Source organism: Phocoena phocoena, chromosome 6 (assembly GCF_963924675.1).
Source record: "Phocoena phocoena chromosome 6, mPhoPho1.1, whole genome shotgun sequence".
In the NCBI taxonomy this organism is placed as follows: domain Eukaryota; kingdom Metazoa; phylum Chordata; class Mammalia; order Artiodactyla; family Phocoenidae; genus Phocoena; species Phocoena phocoena.
The window spans coordinates 103869317-103886077 of record NC_089224.1 but is presented as its reverse complement, the minus strand read 5'-3'; the positions used below and the strand labels follow the sequence as shown (position 1 = coordinate 103886077).

Sequence of the window (16761 nt, the reverse complement as noted above, 5' to 3'; positions counted from 1 at the left end):
GGCCACGAGTAAGGCTCTACCTGAAACACATACCTAAGAAGCACAGGAGGGGTAGTTCCTGGAAGGGAAATAAGGGGGCTATTATCAAAAGAAGGGAAAACAGATAAATGTGCACAGAAGCCAAACAGGAGACATTGCCCCAGGCCCTTGTCCTCTTGTCTGATGGCAGAGAAAGGTTCACACCCAGAGTGGTGGGGATCTTGAAATCAAGAGTATACATGGTGGAGGGCCAAGGTCAGAGGTCACCCAGGGCACCAGATAGAGAGGGGACAGGTGAGTGCATGGCAGGGAGGTACGAATCAGGGCTTGCAGGTTACAGAGATGGGCACAGTTGCCTGTGACAGCTTCTGGGGAGTGGAGTGTGCCAAGTCAGCTGCAACCCAGGGCCCAGAGGTGGAGAAAGAGCCAAGAACCTAGGTCACTTGTTCAGCAGATAATCACGGATACCTGTTCTGTGCCACATCTGTGAAAACGGTGACGATCGCAAGGCCCCTGCCTTCAGGGAGACCACGGTGTCACAGTGAGTGGTTCAGCTTAATCCTGGTGGACAGGATCCCTCTGGTGGTTTTGAAAGGTACAGACCTGTGCTGTATGACCATGCCACAGAGCATCTCAAAGTCCCTTTTCGTTTGTTTTAAACTCCAACCAGTTTGGTCCTCGGGGTGATTCCCCACCAGCATGCTCAGGAGGTGCCCGTCACCTCGTCACTGCTGACTTGCTGGAGATCACTGCAGAGTAGATGCAATGTTTAATTATTGCCCTTGCTCTCCGTCAGCTTCAGGGACTAGGTAGAGAGCCCATTGTCCTCGTTCAGGTGGGAGCAGCCTCTCCAGGCTGTGTCTCAGATACCTGATGATGGTTCTGAACCTGAGAGACCAAACAGAGCTGCTGTTCTAGCCTGTTCTAGGATGGGGTGGCAACTGACTTCAGGTGGAATTCCCTGCACCTTGCCCCATGGCTTTCTCTGGCTGGTTGCAGTAGAGAATTCTTGCCTTCTAAATCACTCCTTTGGCCCAAGGTAGAGTCTCCAGAAAGGTCCAAGTAAAATACATCAAGGCATGGAAATTGGGCTGGCCGGCGGGAGCCTGGTGGATGGATGAAGTGTCGAGTCCAGCAGGGCAGGAGGTCTGAACTGGACTTTGCACCAAGGGAGCTGTCTTTGGTCCTCCTTCCCTTGGACAGAGCTCTTCCCCAGCTCTGGCCTGTCCCCTCTGACTCTCCACTCAGTGGGGAGCTCGGCTACCCCTGTGGTTTCCAGCACCACCTTTGCTCTGGCAGCTCCAGTGTCCGCTTTTCATCCAGCCCTGCCTCATGAGCTCCACTTGCTGCAATGTCTTAGTCTGTCCTTGGCCTTCCCCAGACTTGCCCCACCCCAGTTGCCCTTGGATGTCCGCCGCACCGCACCCGTACATCCCTCAAATTCCTCGGGTCACCCGTCGCTCTCCTCCACTGGTCTGTGAGGCACAAGGGGCATCAGAAGACATCAGCAAGTAGTGAGATAGCAGGGCCCGTCAGCCCTCCACAATGTGGGTCCCTCTCCAGGATTCTCTCCCCGGGGCGCAGACTTGCTGGATGATCAGGAGAATTTACCCAGCCACCAGGGCCCCCTCCCAGCCCCCTGCCCACGGCTGGGCCTGCTGGGCTGGAGCTACCTGCAGTCCTTGACATCTGGCCAGTTCCTTCTCACCCTGTGAGACTCTGCTAAGTGTCCCCACCCCAGGCAGAGTCCCTTCCTCTCCTCTAGTGCCCAGCACAATTCCGTGTTCACTCCTTCACCAGCTCCTCATGGGCGTCTGCACCAGGCCAGGCCTCGTGCTGGGCGCTGGGGGAACCCAGAGATGAATGGGCTCCTACTGTCTCCAGTGCCAGGAATGGCCTTCCTCTTCTGCTCCAGCTGACAAAATGCCGTCAACCTTTCAGGGCCCGCTCAAGCGCCTCTTGCCCCACGAGCCCTCCCCGACTCCTCCAAGCAGAGCCATCCGTCCCCGCTCTGGGCCAGCACCGTCCCGCACCTGACGCACTGTCCCCAGACAGGGAGCGTGTCGGCCTCATCTCCGTGACCTTAGCACCCTTGCAGGGCCTGGTGCAGATGAGTTGCCCAGTGAGTCTGGGGAGCGACCGAGTGGTGAGCGGTGAATACACGGAAGGCGGTGGGTCGTGGGGGGTGAGGGCAGCTCTGTGCACTCCCCTTGCCCTTGAGCCACCAGTCAGTTCAGAGCAGGAGAAATCAAAAAAGGGAGGTGGCTCTTGGTCTGCAGGCCTGAGTTCACTTGAGGACCCCTGCGTGCGGTGCCGTGTGTGCGTGACAGGCCTCCTGCGTCCCCCAAGCCTGTCTACGTTCAGCAGTGTGACAGCAGGGTCTCTTTGCCAGAGGACTGACCAGAGCCTAAAAACAGCATTTCTTTTAAGGTCTGTGCTGGAGCAGCTCGGAATGCAGCTCCCTGCCAGGGAGAGATTGAGCCCAGCGGGACAAGAGCAGGAAATCTGATTCAGCGAGACCAGAGGAGGCATTTTCTCAGATTAGAATTCTATGTGCCAAAGGTGGAGAGTTTATCCCAGTAGGGAAGGGGAAATAAAACATAAAATATTGAAAATAAATTCTATCCCACAAGCACAATCCTCCGGGAGAATCAACTCAGTGTCGCTGCCGGTGTGGGGAGTCCCCGCCCTGTGGCCACGGGAGCGCTGTGCCCGGAGCTGCCTGTCACATTGTCCCCCATCAGTCCCTGAGCCCTGCTGTGGACGAGGTAAATGATTAACCTGGCCGTGCCTGGGGGAAGGGGTGTCAAGGACTACCTGAGAAGTGGCAGGCTGAGGAGGCATCGGATGGGTCGGGTCAGTTTTCATTCTCATGCAAACCCCTCCACAAGTATCATCTCACTGCATCTTCCCAACAACCCTGTGAGACTGATACAGTTATTATTTTCCCGAGAAAGCTGATGATCAGAGAAGTTAAGCAACTTGCCCAAGGTCACACAGTAAGTGGCAGAGCAAGATTTCCATACCAGGTCTACCTGATGCTGGACCCCAGGCCCTCCCCTCACTGTACCCCTCTCATCGAGCCTTCTGCCTCAGTTCCTTCTGGTTCCTGGGGTATCTGGTTGTGGCTGCCAGTGGTTTGGGGCACGCTTCGACTCCAGCAGTACGGCTTAGGGTGGCTAGGGAGGTCAAGGTCACTGTTCTGCTTCTCCCCCACTCCTGGCTAAGGTTGATGGCTACTTCCTGGATTTGAGACTTTGCTTCCTCCCCAGAGTAAGCCTAACAGAGCTCTGGATTCCTTAACCCAGGGGTAAGAACAACAGTGGTGCTACCCTTCTGAGCGCCTGCTGGGGGCTGTGCAGAATGCTCAGCAGGTGTTTGCATTTTCTCACGTTATCTTCCCCAGGCTGATGCAGGAGGGACCACGAGTGCCCCACTTTTCACTAGGGTCCAGCCCTAATCCTCTGGCTGGTAGGATGGATTCAGGTTCAAAACCCTGGCTTCTCCCATCATACCGCCCAGCTCAGCTGACCTGGGGCAGCTTGGTGGTGACGGCAGCTCGCTGGCAGCAAAGGCTGTCTTGCCAGCCTCCTGCACACTGGATCTGAGATGGCACTGACCGTGTCCCTAATTTGGGTCACTGTTTTTGCCAGCTTAGTTTTATTGTCAGTGTGCTTAGTTCCATGTCTTCTAGAATATTGAATCACATTTAGTTCATACTGCAAAGAATTTTAAAATGTAATAAAAGTACTGAAAGAGAATGTATAAAAGGGACTTCTCCCAAGGGATCGCTGATTATATCCCACTTAACATGCAAAATGTGATGGGCGATTAACATTGCCTGGCAGCAGTCTAAACTGAATTTCTGAGATGTTACTGCCCATAACCATGGTATGGTTCCATGGTTACAGCTACCTCTCAGCCCTCCTAGGGATGCCCTACTCCCTAACGCCTTCTAGATGGATCCCTGTTTGCACTTTCTGGAGAGGTTGATAGAGAATGTTTCCAGAGGGGCAGTAGATAGAGCCTTGGCAAGACGGCGCCTCGGGAGGCCAGGTGGAGTGAAGCGATCAGCAGAGATGGTGGCTCTCCAGGTGTGCTGACCAGGGGATGGTTCTCTCCACAGAGACAGGGTGGGACAGAGGGCCACTTTCACCCCAGAGCTATCTACCAAACACTTTCCATTGTCCAAACCATGATGACCAGCTAAGAATTCTTCCCCTGCTTTTTGTGATTAAAAATCCTGATGCCTTGGAGTATTTTGCCAGGCAGAACTCTGAGTTACTTTTTTATGCCTTCATTAATTCTTCCTTCACTTATCCAACATATTAGGAGGCACGTTGAACTCCAAGCCCTGTCCAAGTCCCCAGGGTCGCGAAGGAATGAGATGTGTGTCCTGCCTTCATGGCACTCTTTGTCTGGGAGACACAGTGAACAAACCATACAGAAAGAGAAATGCTAGTAGAGGCAGCTGGTGAGGTAGGCGGAGGTAGACAGGGGCCAGGCCCTGGGGGAGCTTGAATCATATCTTGTGGGTGTCAGGAGCCAGTGAGGGATTATATTCAAGAGAATGGCATCTGGGAACATTCACTCTGGGCCACTGCTAGAAGGGGTGGAAGCAGGTGAGGCCAGGAGACCACTAACAATGCTGCCAGCATTCAGACGAGAGCTCGTGGGATGTGAGGATGAGGGAACGATGGGAGAGAGGTCCAGGGGACCAAAGGGACAGGACGCCGTGGTCCGCCGGATGCCCTCCGTGGGAACTGTTGAGGTTCACCTTGGAATGGCACAGGGCTGGACGCAGGCTGAATTTCTCTTCCTCTAACCAGCATGCTTTAATGAGATTTGAGGCACAGCCCGTGATGAAAGGAGTGTCTGTTGGGATATACGGGGTCAATGCGGAAAGGCTCTGCAGAAGGACAGAATGGCCAGCTGAGAGGAACAGGGCACCTCTACCCTCGTTGTCCTGCTTTTGCCCTGGGGCTGTCTACCATCCTCCTTCCTTTCCCCCCTTGCTCTGGGACCTGTAACCAGGGTAACCACGGCTTAATCTACCCCATGCCCCATCCCAGGGTAGGAAAGGTTAGGGCTCCTTCTCGCTGGGTTGCCAGCTCTTCAGCGTCCCAGGGCATTTCTGCCAAGGATGATGTACAGTATTATGCTAAACCAGCTTTACGGACAGCCCCTTAAAATGCAAGCCTCTGTCTGTGATGGATGGAGAACATCCAGTTGTTTAGCCAACCACTTACGGTTTGTTGCAAACCTGCAAGAACCACACATGGGCATCTTGTTAGGCCCGTTATGCCAAGGACCCCATAAATAAATAGCAGAGTATGTCTTGGTGCATCAGGGCTGGAGTATGGAAATAGAGGCACTGCATAAATAATACATGTTTACAAGGTAAATACACAGTACGTTAGCATGTGCAGCCATAACCAAACCACCCCACGTAACAACCACGATAAGCTCCAGGGTCTACCATGTGATTGGCTTCCATCCATCAGTGTGCATGCGGATTCAAAATGACCGCCGAAGGGAGGGGTCCTCCTGCACACTGACCTTGAGGCCTTGGAATCGAGGCGAGTGGTGAGATTGCAGGTGGGCACCCTGACCCAGAGCTTTGCTGCCAAGGTGTGAAACCTACCACGGCCATGTGTTCCTGCAGATGTCTGAAGGTCTGCCGCCAAGCAGCAGGCTGATTAGCACCGAGGTGCAGGATGCGATGGGTTGCACCTACAGGAAGAGGGCCGCTGGGGGAAACGGATTTTCTCATTATGCAGATTCTCTCAGACTTAGGAGGGAGCCAGTGGATCGACTTTCCAAGTTAAAATGACTCTCACCAGAGCCCTGTAACTTTCAGCCTTTCACCCTGAAGGTTGGGCTGGGTTTTCAGAAAGTCAGTTTCCCATCTCCACCACCCCTTTTTCAGCCCTGAACCCCACTGGGCATCTGGAGCTCCGAAGAGGCAGCCGACAGAATGGCCGCTGGAGTGGGTGCCCCTCCCCTCGGTTGTAATGGCACAATGCTGGATTTCAGTATTTTAAATGAAAAATATATGCAGTTAGCTGTGCACTGACAACGTCCTTGAGGATTTGACAGTGAGATTTTCCAGCAGTTGGTCTTCGTTAGGATCCTGGCGGTGTTTAATAAGGCAGTCGAACTGCTGGCACCTTGGGTTCCTGTTTGTTCTCGGAGGGCTCTGGGGCTGCTGCGGTAAGCACATCGACCAGAGCTGATCATTACAAGGGCGTACGCCACCATGAATAAAAATGTCACACGTTTTCCCATCTCACAGCGGTACAGAATGTCAGTCCTGTCAAACACACGTTGCAGGGAGCTGTGTGCAGTCCGTACAAATTGGAGAGCTGCATTCCCCCCCAGCCTTCTGATATTCTTCATTTGAAGCTGAAGAAAAACAGTTGTTAACCTATTAGCTAGGATTTTAAACTCTGCTGAGGCGGTGGAGGGCTAGACTTTGACACAGATAGAAATGTATGCCAGGGTCCAGGAATTTTAAAAACAGGTTCTCCATCCATTTGTTCTGAGGGAAGGAAAAAAAAAAAAAGCCTCTGTCTGGCGAACCTGACTGTCTTTAACAGACACTGGGGAAATTTGGGGATATTTCACATCTAAGCTTCCCACCTTTGCATTCTCCTCGAAAAGTCTCTTGCTCTTCAGGGTGGCCTTGGGCTCAACCTGTTAGACCAGGATATCTCTAGGTTGGGAGTTTTTTCCTGTTCAGAAGCATGCCATTCCTGATCAGAAATATTGCCAGCCTTGTGGACAGTGCGACTCAGTGATAGGATGACAGCTAGTTGGTTCACATTAGTCGAATGCTGGGCAACGGCCTTACTGATCATTTGAGTCTAGTCCCACAGTCTTGGGCGAGCATTTACTTTGAACTGACTGCGTGCAGGCCTTGTGCCTAGAGCCCAGGATTCAGATGTGACCAAGACGCCACAGCACTCTCGAGGAACCCCTCGTCTTTAGGGGAGGGACAGAAGAGAGAAGCCGGGCTCTATCCAGCCAGGAAGAGAGGGGTAGCTTCCAGGGAAGGGACAGAGGCTTGAGGGATGAGCTGAACCCACCAGGTAGGCAGGTGCAGGAAGGGCAGCCAGGACGAGCACATGCATCGTGAAGGGCTGTGGCACATGAGTGGCAGGGCATGTCTTTGCAGGGCTGGAAAAATGGGCTGCTTGTGGTAGGGTGGAATATGGGGTGGGTGGGCCAGAGACTGGGTCTCGAATGGCCTGCCGAGAACTGTCTGCAGGACACGACCAGCTCCCCGAGCTGCGGGTGGACCGGAGTGGGGGGAGCTGGTGGCAGGGAGAGCAGCGTGGAAGCTGTCGTAATCACCAGACTCCCTTTCTGGAAGGTGCTGTGCGATCCTATCTGTACAACTGCAAAATCGGGAGAAGATCTTTATTTTAATTTCCTAGTGGTAGTACTGCTTGGGGTGGACACCATTCCAGAGATGATAAATTAGCCTTGGTTTTGCTGAGCTGGCCCCAGCCCTTAAATGCACCGAGCAAACCCTCCCCAAGTCAGGACACAGGCCTGGTGAAATGTAGGCGGCTGCAAAGACAAACCTTTCTGTGTGGTCAGAATGGACTTAGCAAGACAAAAAACTCAGAGGATATTGGGGGGAGGAACTCCCCAGGGAGAGGGGAGCACCCTCATTCTCAAGGGGATAAGATTCAGCATCTTCCTTCTGCCGTTTGTGTATCGGGTCTGATGGAAGGAGTGTGGGCTTCTTTGGGGTCAGACTTACCTGGGTCTGGAGCCTGGTTCGGCCACCTGTTAGCGGTGAGGCCTGGGCAAGTCACTGAGCCATGCAGACTCAGTTTCTTCAACTCCCAAATGGGGGTTTTACCTTCTCTGCAGGGTTGTTGGGATCATTAGAGACCTTACAGGTAGAGCTTCTAGTACAGAACCTGGAACATAGCAAGTGCCTCAAAACAGCTCCCCTGCCTCTGTCAGAGGGGGATTCTCTCTCCCAACATCTGGAAGCCCCTCCTGGCATCCCCCACCTCCTGGGAATGTCATCCAGGCACCCTTGATGGCATCCCAGATGGCTGCCCCCATGTAGGTAGCAGCGAAGCCCCCGCCTCCTGTTTCTGTCTGGGCAGAGAATGGCACGCGTCAGCAAGGCTCCCTGCCCCTGCCCAGCCACGGCCCGCATCTGCTGCCTGACCTCGGGCCGCCAATGGGATGCCACCTATTCAGACCGAGCAGCTGCACCTGACTAAAAACAAAGGGCTCCCCTCCCCCGCCCCACTGCTGTCCCCCTCCCTCCCCCCGCCTCTGTCCCCCAAGCGGCCTGGGGTCACCCGGCCCCCTCGCAGCCTTCCCTCACAGCTGCCTTGCTGCTTTTGTTCAGCATGTGAACTTCCCCATCAGCCGAGCTCCTTGCACGGGAAGTAATCAGGGATCTTGACAAGGCTTCAAACCACAAATGCCACTACAAATTAACCAGCACCGCTACAAAATACTACTCCTGTCAACATCGGGGAAGAATGCACTGCTCCCAGGACCGGGAGGAACCGTCTCTCGGCTCAGCTCTCACTGCCGCAAAGAGTGCCTGGGCCCAGCAGGGAGAGTGGCCTCGAAAGGTGACTTGTTGAGGGGGCTGAGTCCCCGGCAGCCCCTCTCCAGAGACAACGGCGTACAGAGCCGACAGCAGGTGCTACAGCTTTTCTTCAAGGGCCACCTTCAGTCCCCAGCACCCCTGCAGAGGGTGCCTCAGGAAGGCGAGTTGCAGGCATGTGGGAACCTCTCCCCGGAGTCTGACAGCCAGCTTCCTAATGTATTGTGCGAATTTGGGCTGGAGGGATTATGGCAGGGCTTCTATCCAGAGGTTTAGGACTGACTGAGATATACTGGGTAACACCTGGCCCGTTGAGGGTGCTCCAGGATGAGGCCCCTCCCAGCCTCCCTTTCCCAATAAGAAGCACCTTGTCATCGTGTACGGGCAGGATGGAAACTTCTTCCTCAGCTCTGATGCAGAAGTCCATCCTGCAGTGTCTTTCCATGAGCATCCCTCCCAGATGACAGCCTGGAGCTGAGAGTTACCTCTGCGGATGCTGCAGGGCCCGAGGACCCCAGGGTCCCCTGTGGGGGCCCAGGGCCTGCCCAGTGCTGTTGGCACAGAGCGAGTGCTGTAGGACACCAGCACTCAGTCTTCTCCAGCATCCTTGCTGACACTCTGAAGCGGAGGCAAGCATTTGATCCTCCCCAACAAGCAGGATCAGCTCTATCAAGTGTGGACGGGAGGATTCAAGATAATGACAGGAGTTGGGGGACAGGCGAGAGCTGTGCCTGAGAGAGCTGGTTGGGCATTTCAAAGGAGACACTCCACACAAATATAGCTTCAATACACTCCTTTTTGGAGGCCTATCAAAAGAAGCCCTCTTTTATTTTCATACCTTGCATAATAGCGGCTCTCCCTTCCCGAGGAGTAGAGGAGCCTTGCTCTCAGCCCAGAGGCCCTTTGTAGAGCCACAGAAAGCTTTGTCTTCCTCTCCCAACCAGGGCCGTTTCATGCACAGGTCAGAGCATTGATGTGGCTACTAGCCAGGAAAATTAACCAGGTGAACTCTTCCCTCGTTAAACAGTAACAGGGTTTAATTGTGAATTTTCTCTTTTACCCTCTCCATTCCTGGAAGCGTATCTGGTTGGGGCACATCCCTGGCACAGAAAAGCCCGCAGCATCTACCCAGCCTCCCGTTTGGGGATGCCAGGGCCTCTTCCAGGTGAGCTAGATGGGAGTCTGACAGAAAAGGGACAGTTCAGAATACCATTCAGACCCAAAGGACCTGAGACCCCCTTTGAGGCTGACCTTGGAGGCCACCGTTCTCATGCCTCCAGCCGCCATCGGGCATGCCCCACCTTCTCTGGCCCTCAGAAAGGGTAATGGCAGGGGCTCTGGCTGCCACCTCAAGCAGGTTGCCTCCCCACCCCAAGCTTTGCATGCATAGACCTCGGCCTTCAATGAAGCTGCTTGATCCCTGTGGCCTCGGGCATCTCCCATCTTCTGCCCCCTTCCCCTCACCACCAGTCCCCGCTTGGGGTCTGGCCTGTCCGCCCACTGACTTTGACATTTCACTTTCTGTGTGGCCTTAGGTAGCGCCTGTTTGCCCTCCCTGAGTCTGCTTTACCAGCCGTGAAAAGGGGAGGCTGATTCTGACCTTAAAGGGATGTTAAAGGGATAGTCCGAGGTGTGTCCTCCATGGGGACTGAGGAAATCCGTGCACTGGTTCCCAAACAGCCGGCCCCTCCCACGTCCATCACAGGACTCCTGCCCCAGTGCACAATTAACTTGAGAGGAGCTCTTCGACCCTCTTCTGAAGGCCTGTCATCCACTGCTTGGTGTGACCCTGGGCAAGTCTTTGCCTCCCCGCATCTGTGAAATGGAATAATAACCCTCATTCCCGGGACAGCAAATGCGCTGGTTAGGCGTTAGAAGACAGCGGGCCACCGGAGCTTCGGTTCTGCCCACCTCGCAGGCTGCCCCCACCTGTAACCCCGCTTCACTCTGCCCCACGTCCACGCCTGGCCGTGAAGCATTTTCCGCCCTGCAGCCCCGTGTAGGGCGCCCGTTCATTCATGCCACCCAGGTAATTAAGTTGATATTCCAACACGGCTTCCCCCCCTGACCTTTTGGAAACAATGTGTTTTGCTGCATCAACAAATTAACTGCAAATCAGATGCTGTCCTCATAAATGTGGGTTTCATATCCAATGAGCATACTCACCTGGTCCACACGGCTGACAGATACAAACGCCGAGGGTCAGGCAGAGACCGTCAGAGGCCAGAAGAGTTCCTCTCTTCTCTGGGACTTCCACGTCAATCACACTTTGGGGCTTACCCTCTCACGTTCACATCTCCCAGCAGTCACATGCCAGCTGGCGAGTTGACAGCATGGAGGTCTGGGCGGGCCCCCTTGGCCGGAAGGGAGTGTCTGTCCTCAGGAGCCCATCCATCTTTGACTCCAAGGCCTCTGATATGTCCCTCCCTGCCTAAATCCCTCCCACTACACTCAGGAGGAAATCCACACTTCTTAGGCTGACAGTCAAGGCCTTGTATTATGTGACCCCACCCACCAGCCGTTCCTCCTGGCCTGCCCCATCCTCATATTCACCCTCACTTGGTTTTGTTGGATCACTGGGGTTCCTATCTCACGCACCTAAATTCTGTACCACCCCCATCGGGTAGAAGAGCCCCTCCTTGGTGCCTCCACAGACCTCTTTCCACCTGTATTATAACCCCACCATCAGAGTGGGAGCCCTCTGAGGGCAGGACTGGGTCTTATTCACTGGTGTGCCTCTTGCCTGTACGAAGCATACTGCATTGTTTGTTCAATGAATCAACACGTGAATCTCCTTTGGAAAGCACTGGAAAGAGATGCTCAAGTAAGGAAGGAAAGGGAGGATGTCAGTCATTCTTTCACCAGCCTTTTCTCTAAGGCACAGATCTCTTAACAACATAGTGCAACTTCAGAAGGGATATGGGTTAGAAGAACCGAGTCAGAAAGGATTCCAGATGACTTTGGAAATTTTGGTTGACAAGGATAGCACAATGGACTAAGGATGCCTGCTTGTTTTAGTTCCTGCTACTAGCTCTGTGACCTCATACTAGTCACTTAGCCTCTCTGGGCCTCCTGTTTCTTGCCTCTGTTACAGGGAAATAACGCTCCTCTAACTTGCCTCACCAGGGAATGTGAGGCTCAAAGGAAAGAAGGGAAGTAGAAATGCTTTGAAAGGAAAACGCATCATGTAAATAGAAGAGATTAGTAAAATCCAGTCCCTTTCAACAGCGCCCTGCTCACAGCACACTCCCTTGAAAAACCAAGGTCCTCACATTCACAGGACTCTTCTGGGAAGACTGGTGGGTTTAAGGGAAGGACAGAGGATTGGATGGTCTTGTTTCATCAGCAGGTTGCCAGACCAGAGCCTCCCACAGCTGTAATGCACTCCTGTAGCACCCTCACACCAGTGCTTGTGACTCAGGAGTTATTTCCATTTTACAGAAGGGTTAACTGAGGCTTAGATTAAATAACTTGCCAAATGGCAGAGCCAGTATTGAACTCAACTAGAAAATGACAGAGTCAAGACACGCACGTGAGTCTTTCCACCAAAGTATGTGTCTTGGGGTTTTAGCCCAAATGCTCTTTGTACTCTAAGAAGGGTATTTTTCCGTGATGTGGGTCAGATTCCATTAGACCATACACCCCTTAAGGACAGGCTGTGTCTGTCTTAGTCTCCTGAATCCCCAGGGCCTGGCCCCAGGTAGTTTTTCCCTCACTCTGCATGGGAGAGTGAGTCTTCTTCCCGACTACACGTGACCCTCAGGAAGGCATGTGCCGGCGCCCCATCCCTCCTGCCACAGCTCAGCTCACGAAGTGCCAGATGAATTGTTGAACAGAACCCTTATTAGCCAAAGATGGCCAAAGGCTCAGCCTTTCTGAGCTCGCTTAAGAATCAGCAGTCAGCGTATCTAGGGTACTGAGGATCACACGTGACATGATTTCTCTGCAAAAGTGCCCAGACCTCTTGATTGTCAGCTCCAAGGCTCCTCTGGTTTTGTCTCCTCTTCCTCCAGCAGTGGGAGGAGCCCTGGGTTGGCAGTCAGGTGGCCTGGGAGCAGGTCACTTTCCCCCCCTCCAGTCTGTCTCCTTGTCCGTGGAAGGATAAGCTCCTGGCACCAGAGCCGTGGAAAGAGACAGACAAGCGCGCACTGGCCCTGGCCCTCAAGGAGTGCGGCCGGGGGTGGGGACCCCGGCTCACGGAAGTGACTTTCACTGTATCTGGCCAGCTCTGCAGTCGTGTCGGACCTCACCTCACCCTGTTACAGCCCCATATTCAGTTACTCCCTGATTCAGCTTCCCCAGCACTGGAGCCACGTTCTAGAAAACGGTATGTTGAGTTGATTCTCCCCTAGCTTCTCTCTTCACCCCCTCCTCCCGTCCAAGTTACCACCATTCCACCCTTATGGGCTGTTCTAACTGTGCCCAGAGTACTCAGCTCTCCGCAAGCTGTGTCCCCCACTCTCATGCCACCCAGCACATTTGGGAAACTGCAACCACCATGACCCAACGGCCCTACTACTTCCTCCCCTCCAAGAAGCAGAAGCTTCTTAGCAGCGTATCCACTGTGTGCCTTGCCCTGAGGGAGCTGCCGTGATATACCCGGCATCCCTGCAGTGGGTCCTCACAGCCACACTCAGGACAGTTGTACCACGTTACCATTTCTTAGTGTCTATAAACTCCCCTGGTTTACTAGCTTCTAGGTTAGATGTGGTCAAGAGGCTGCTTTCCTTCCACCGTTTATAAATTCAGTTGCAAAAGAACTAGCACTTCCTGATGACAATCAAAGCAAAATAAATTAATCACAGAATCTAGAGAACTAACGTGTTGAGTTTCTACATGTGCCAGGAAGCTTCAGCCAAAAATCTTTGCTGAGCACCTATTTAGCCAGTACCATACTAGATAAACAGAGAAATGCAATGAGTGAGCTGATAATTACAACCTTTGTTCTGTGAATACATGGGGGGCAGAGCACCTGACCCATGCTCCTCAGGGAAGGGCAGGGAGGGCCTCCTGGGGGAGGCAGTGCTTGAGCCAGACAGTGAAGGACAAATAAGAGGCACCAAGAGTGTGACAAAAGGAGATGCAAGGTGTTTAAGAATCCGCCTGCCAATGCAGGGGACACGGGTTCGAGCCCTGGTCCGGGAAGATCCCACACGCCGCGGAGCATCTAAGACCATGCGCCACAACTACTGAGCCTGTGCTCTAGAGCCCGCGAGCCACAACTACTGAGCCCACGCACCACAACTACTGAGCCCACACGCCACAACTACTGAAGCCCGCACGCTCTAGGGCTCGCGTGCTGCAACTACTGAAGCCCTTGCGCCTAGAGCCGGTGCTCCGCAGCAAGAGAAGCCACTGCGATGAGAAGCCCACGCACCGCAACAAAGAGTAGCCCCCGCTCGCCACAACTAGAGAAAGCCCGTGCACAGCAACGAAGACGCAGCACAGCCAAAAGTAAATAAAAATTTAAAAAACACCTGAGCTTTCAGGGAGAGCAAGGGGCTGAGAGAGGGGCGGGGTTGGTGGGGGAGATGCACCAGAGATGAGATTGCAGAGGCTTATGGGTGGGGCCCAGAATCCGGAGGGCTTTGAGCACTTCAGTTAACATTTTCCAGGGGATATTAACGGGTGTTATAGGAGAAGTGAGTCTATATCCAAATAAATGTGGGAAATGGGTCTTTTACAAAAAAAAAAAGGAGTTAATAGTGTTTTGCCTGTTCACGGTAAGGTGTTTTATTGTAAGGGTTGGCAGCCTTTGCTGTGCTAACCAGCATTGTGAATCCCCAAATGGAGCAAGACACAGCACTTCCCAGACTTGTCTGGCTGGAGAACCCCCTCTTCTTCTTTCATACAATGCATCTCCCAGGATGGTTTCTCAGAAGACACCTTGGGAGATGCCAGCCTTCCACTGAGATGCTTTAGGCTAGCAAATGACATAATTGGGCGTGTATTTTTTTAAGTCCACTCTGGAATAAGCATGGAAGATAGATTGGGAAGGGGAGAGGCTGGAGGCAGGCAAACCTGATAATGATGATAGTTGCTGGCGTCTACGGGCTAAAGATCTTGGCGAACATCTTCTCATTGAAACTTCCTAACAGCCCCCTTGGGTAGGTAGTGCCATTACCTGCATTTACAAATGAGGAAAGTAAGGCTTGATGGTTAAATCTTGGGCCACAGGATGAGTGGAGGGATGGGGTTCAGTCTGAGATTGACCCCAGAGGTCACCTCCTGAACGCTGCCACCCCCGCCAGCAGGGACAGAAATGCAGGTCAGAGGTGACTAGTGGTGAGGGCTCTGGGGCTAGAGAAGGAGGTCACCCAGAAGCAGAGTGGCCGAGGACAAGGGAAGCTGAGGGTGATGGGGGAAGTGGGGCTTGTGTGTGAGAGTCGGGGGGTTGGGACAAGGGCAGCAGCCTATGCACTTGTGGGTGGCCATGCTCATCTCGTTGGGTGGCATCCTAACCCCAGATAGCCTCCAGATGAAGAAGGGTCACCGAGCACGGGTTGGCCTACACTCCTAACGGCACAGGATCTGGGAAGCCAGACTTTATTTCCATCCACATATGCTCTCGATGTGCCATGAGGGACCCCAATTCTCCACCAAGTCAGTCGGCCAATTTTCTCCATAGGCCGCTCTGACAGGCCCTTTGCTGACACCAGGGATCCAGGGACGCCTGAAACACGGCCCGTCTCTCCGGGAGCCGGTTGTAGAGAATGAGTTCTGAGCCAAGTTTACTACCTGGAGGACCACTCCAACCAAGTGAAGCTCTGAAGTGCTGTCCACGAGAAACGTAACAGGAGCCACACATGCAAGCCACATACGGAATTCTAAATTTTTTAGTAACTGCATTTAAAAAGTAAAAAGAAACAGATGAGATTAATTTTAATAATATATTTAACTGAAATATCCAAAACATTTTCATGTCAACATATAATCAATATAAAAAATTATTGAGGTATTTTGCATTCTCTTTTCAAACTAAGTCTCTGAAATCCAGCGTGCATTTTACACTTACAGCGCGTCTTAATTTGGACTCGTCAGGTGTGGCCACTGGCTCCTGTAGTGGGCGGCGCAGGTCTGGACTTTGTGGCGTACTGATGGACCTCTGTGAACCGCGAGGGTCACAGAGGACCCAACTGGAAGCCTCCCAGGGCTCACCGAGCGTCTGTGACCTTGGTCTAGTGTGGACCTTTCCTCTCCTTACTCTGTCTGCCCATCCGCCCCACTGTCCAGGGCATCTAGATGGGCAGGCCATTGACAGAACAAAGCTTGACTTTCGAGATAAAGGGTTTGAGGAGCGAGCTAAGAGGTCTGTGCTCTGTTGATTTTTATTCAAGTCCTGAGTTCAAAAGTCAAGCATTTTGTGCAAAAATTTTATTTGTTCCTCAGACATTTACTGAGCAGATATTTTTTCCCGAGGCACAGGGATGAATCCCTTAAGGAAATGAACATCTGAAGGAGAATGGGGGGTGGGGAGGGGAAGATACGTGGTGGTAGTGAGCGACGAGTCAGAGCACTGAAGGCAGCATCTGACCTGCGCGAAGGCAGGGCCCAGGGCCTTGTTGAACTGTGTGTGGCCCCAGGACAGGAGGGGACAGCAGAGGTCTCGAAGCTGGGGTGCGGCGGGGTCACATTGCGTTTTAGGAGATCCCCCTTGGCCTGTGTGGAGAATGGCTGAGGAGATCCGGCGGCGGGGGGCCTGTTTGGAGGTGATTACAGTGATCCAGGCTCAAAGTGGAGAGGAGGGCCTCGGACACGGGATGTGCAGGAGCCGGTGACCGGCCGAGACAGCAGGAGGCGTCGAGGACGGCCCTTGGGCTCCCGCCTTGGGGGCTGAATGCTTGGAGCCGTGTGGGGAAATGCATCAGATCATCTCCGTGTGTACTGATTCCTTAAGTTTCCACTTTAATGCAGCCGCAGAGACTCCATCCCACTCGCCCGCCGCCTCCCAAGATACAGCGCTCGAGGCCCGTGAGTAGCCGGTGGTACTGCCCTCCCGCCTAACACTGCCTGAGCCGTCTCCCCGCCTGACTAAACCTCGGGGGTCTGAACTCAGCTGCCTTGCCAAAGAAAGCCATGAAGTGGGTTATTCAGCTTCCCTCTGTGTGGCATGTCCCTGGACTTGCACTTTCTGGGCTTCTCTCTCCTTTTTCTGAATCAGTTTGGTGACTCGCAGGTCAGAGCTGTAGGCAGCA

At 53.4% G+C, this 16761-nt stretch overlaps 1 protein-coding gene across 1 annotated transcript in view; it reads left to right on the top strand.

The window, feature by feature from the left end:
- Window positions 1-16761, top strand: part of DENND1A (DENN domain containing 1A) — a 488338-nt gene that overhangs the window by 446103 nt on the left and 25474 nt on the right. The window contains exon 19 of the mRNA XM_065879948.1: window positions 16481-16537. Coding sequence (XP_065736020.1) covers window positions 16481-16537 — 57 coding nt within the window. The remainder of the gene's footprint in view (window positions 1-16480; window positions 16538-16761) is intronic.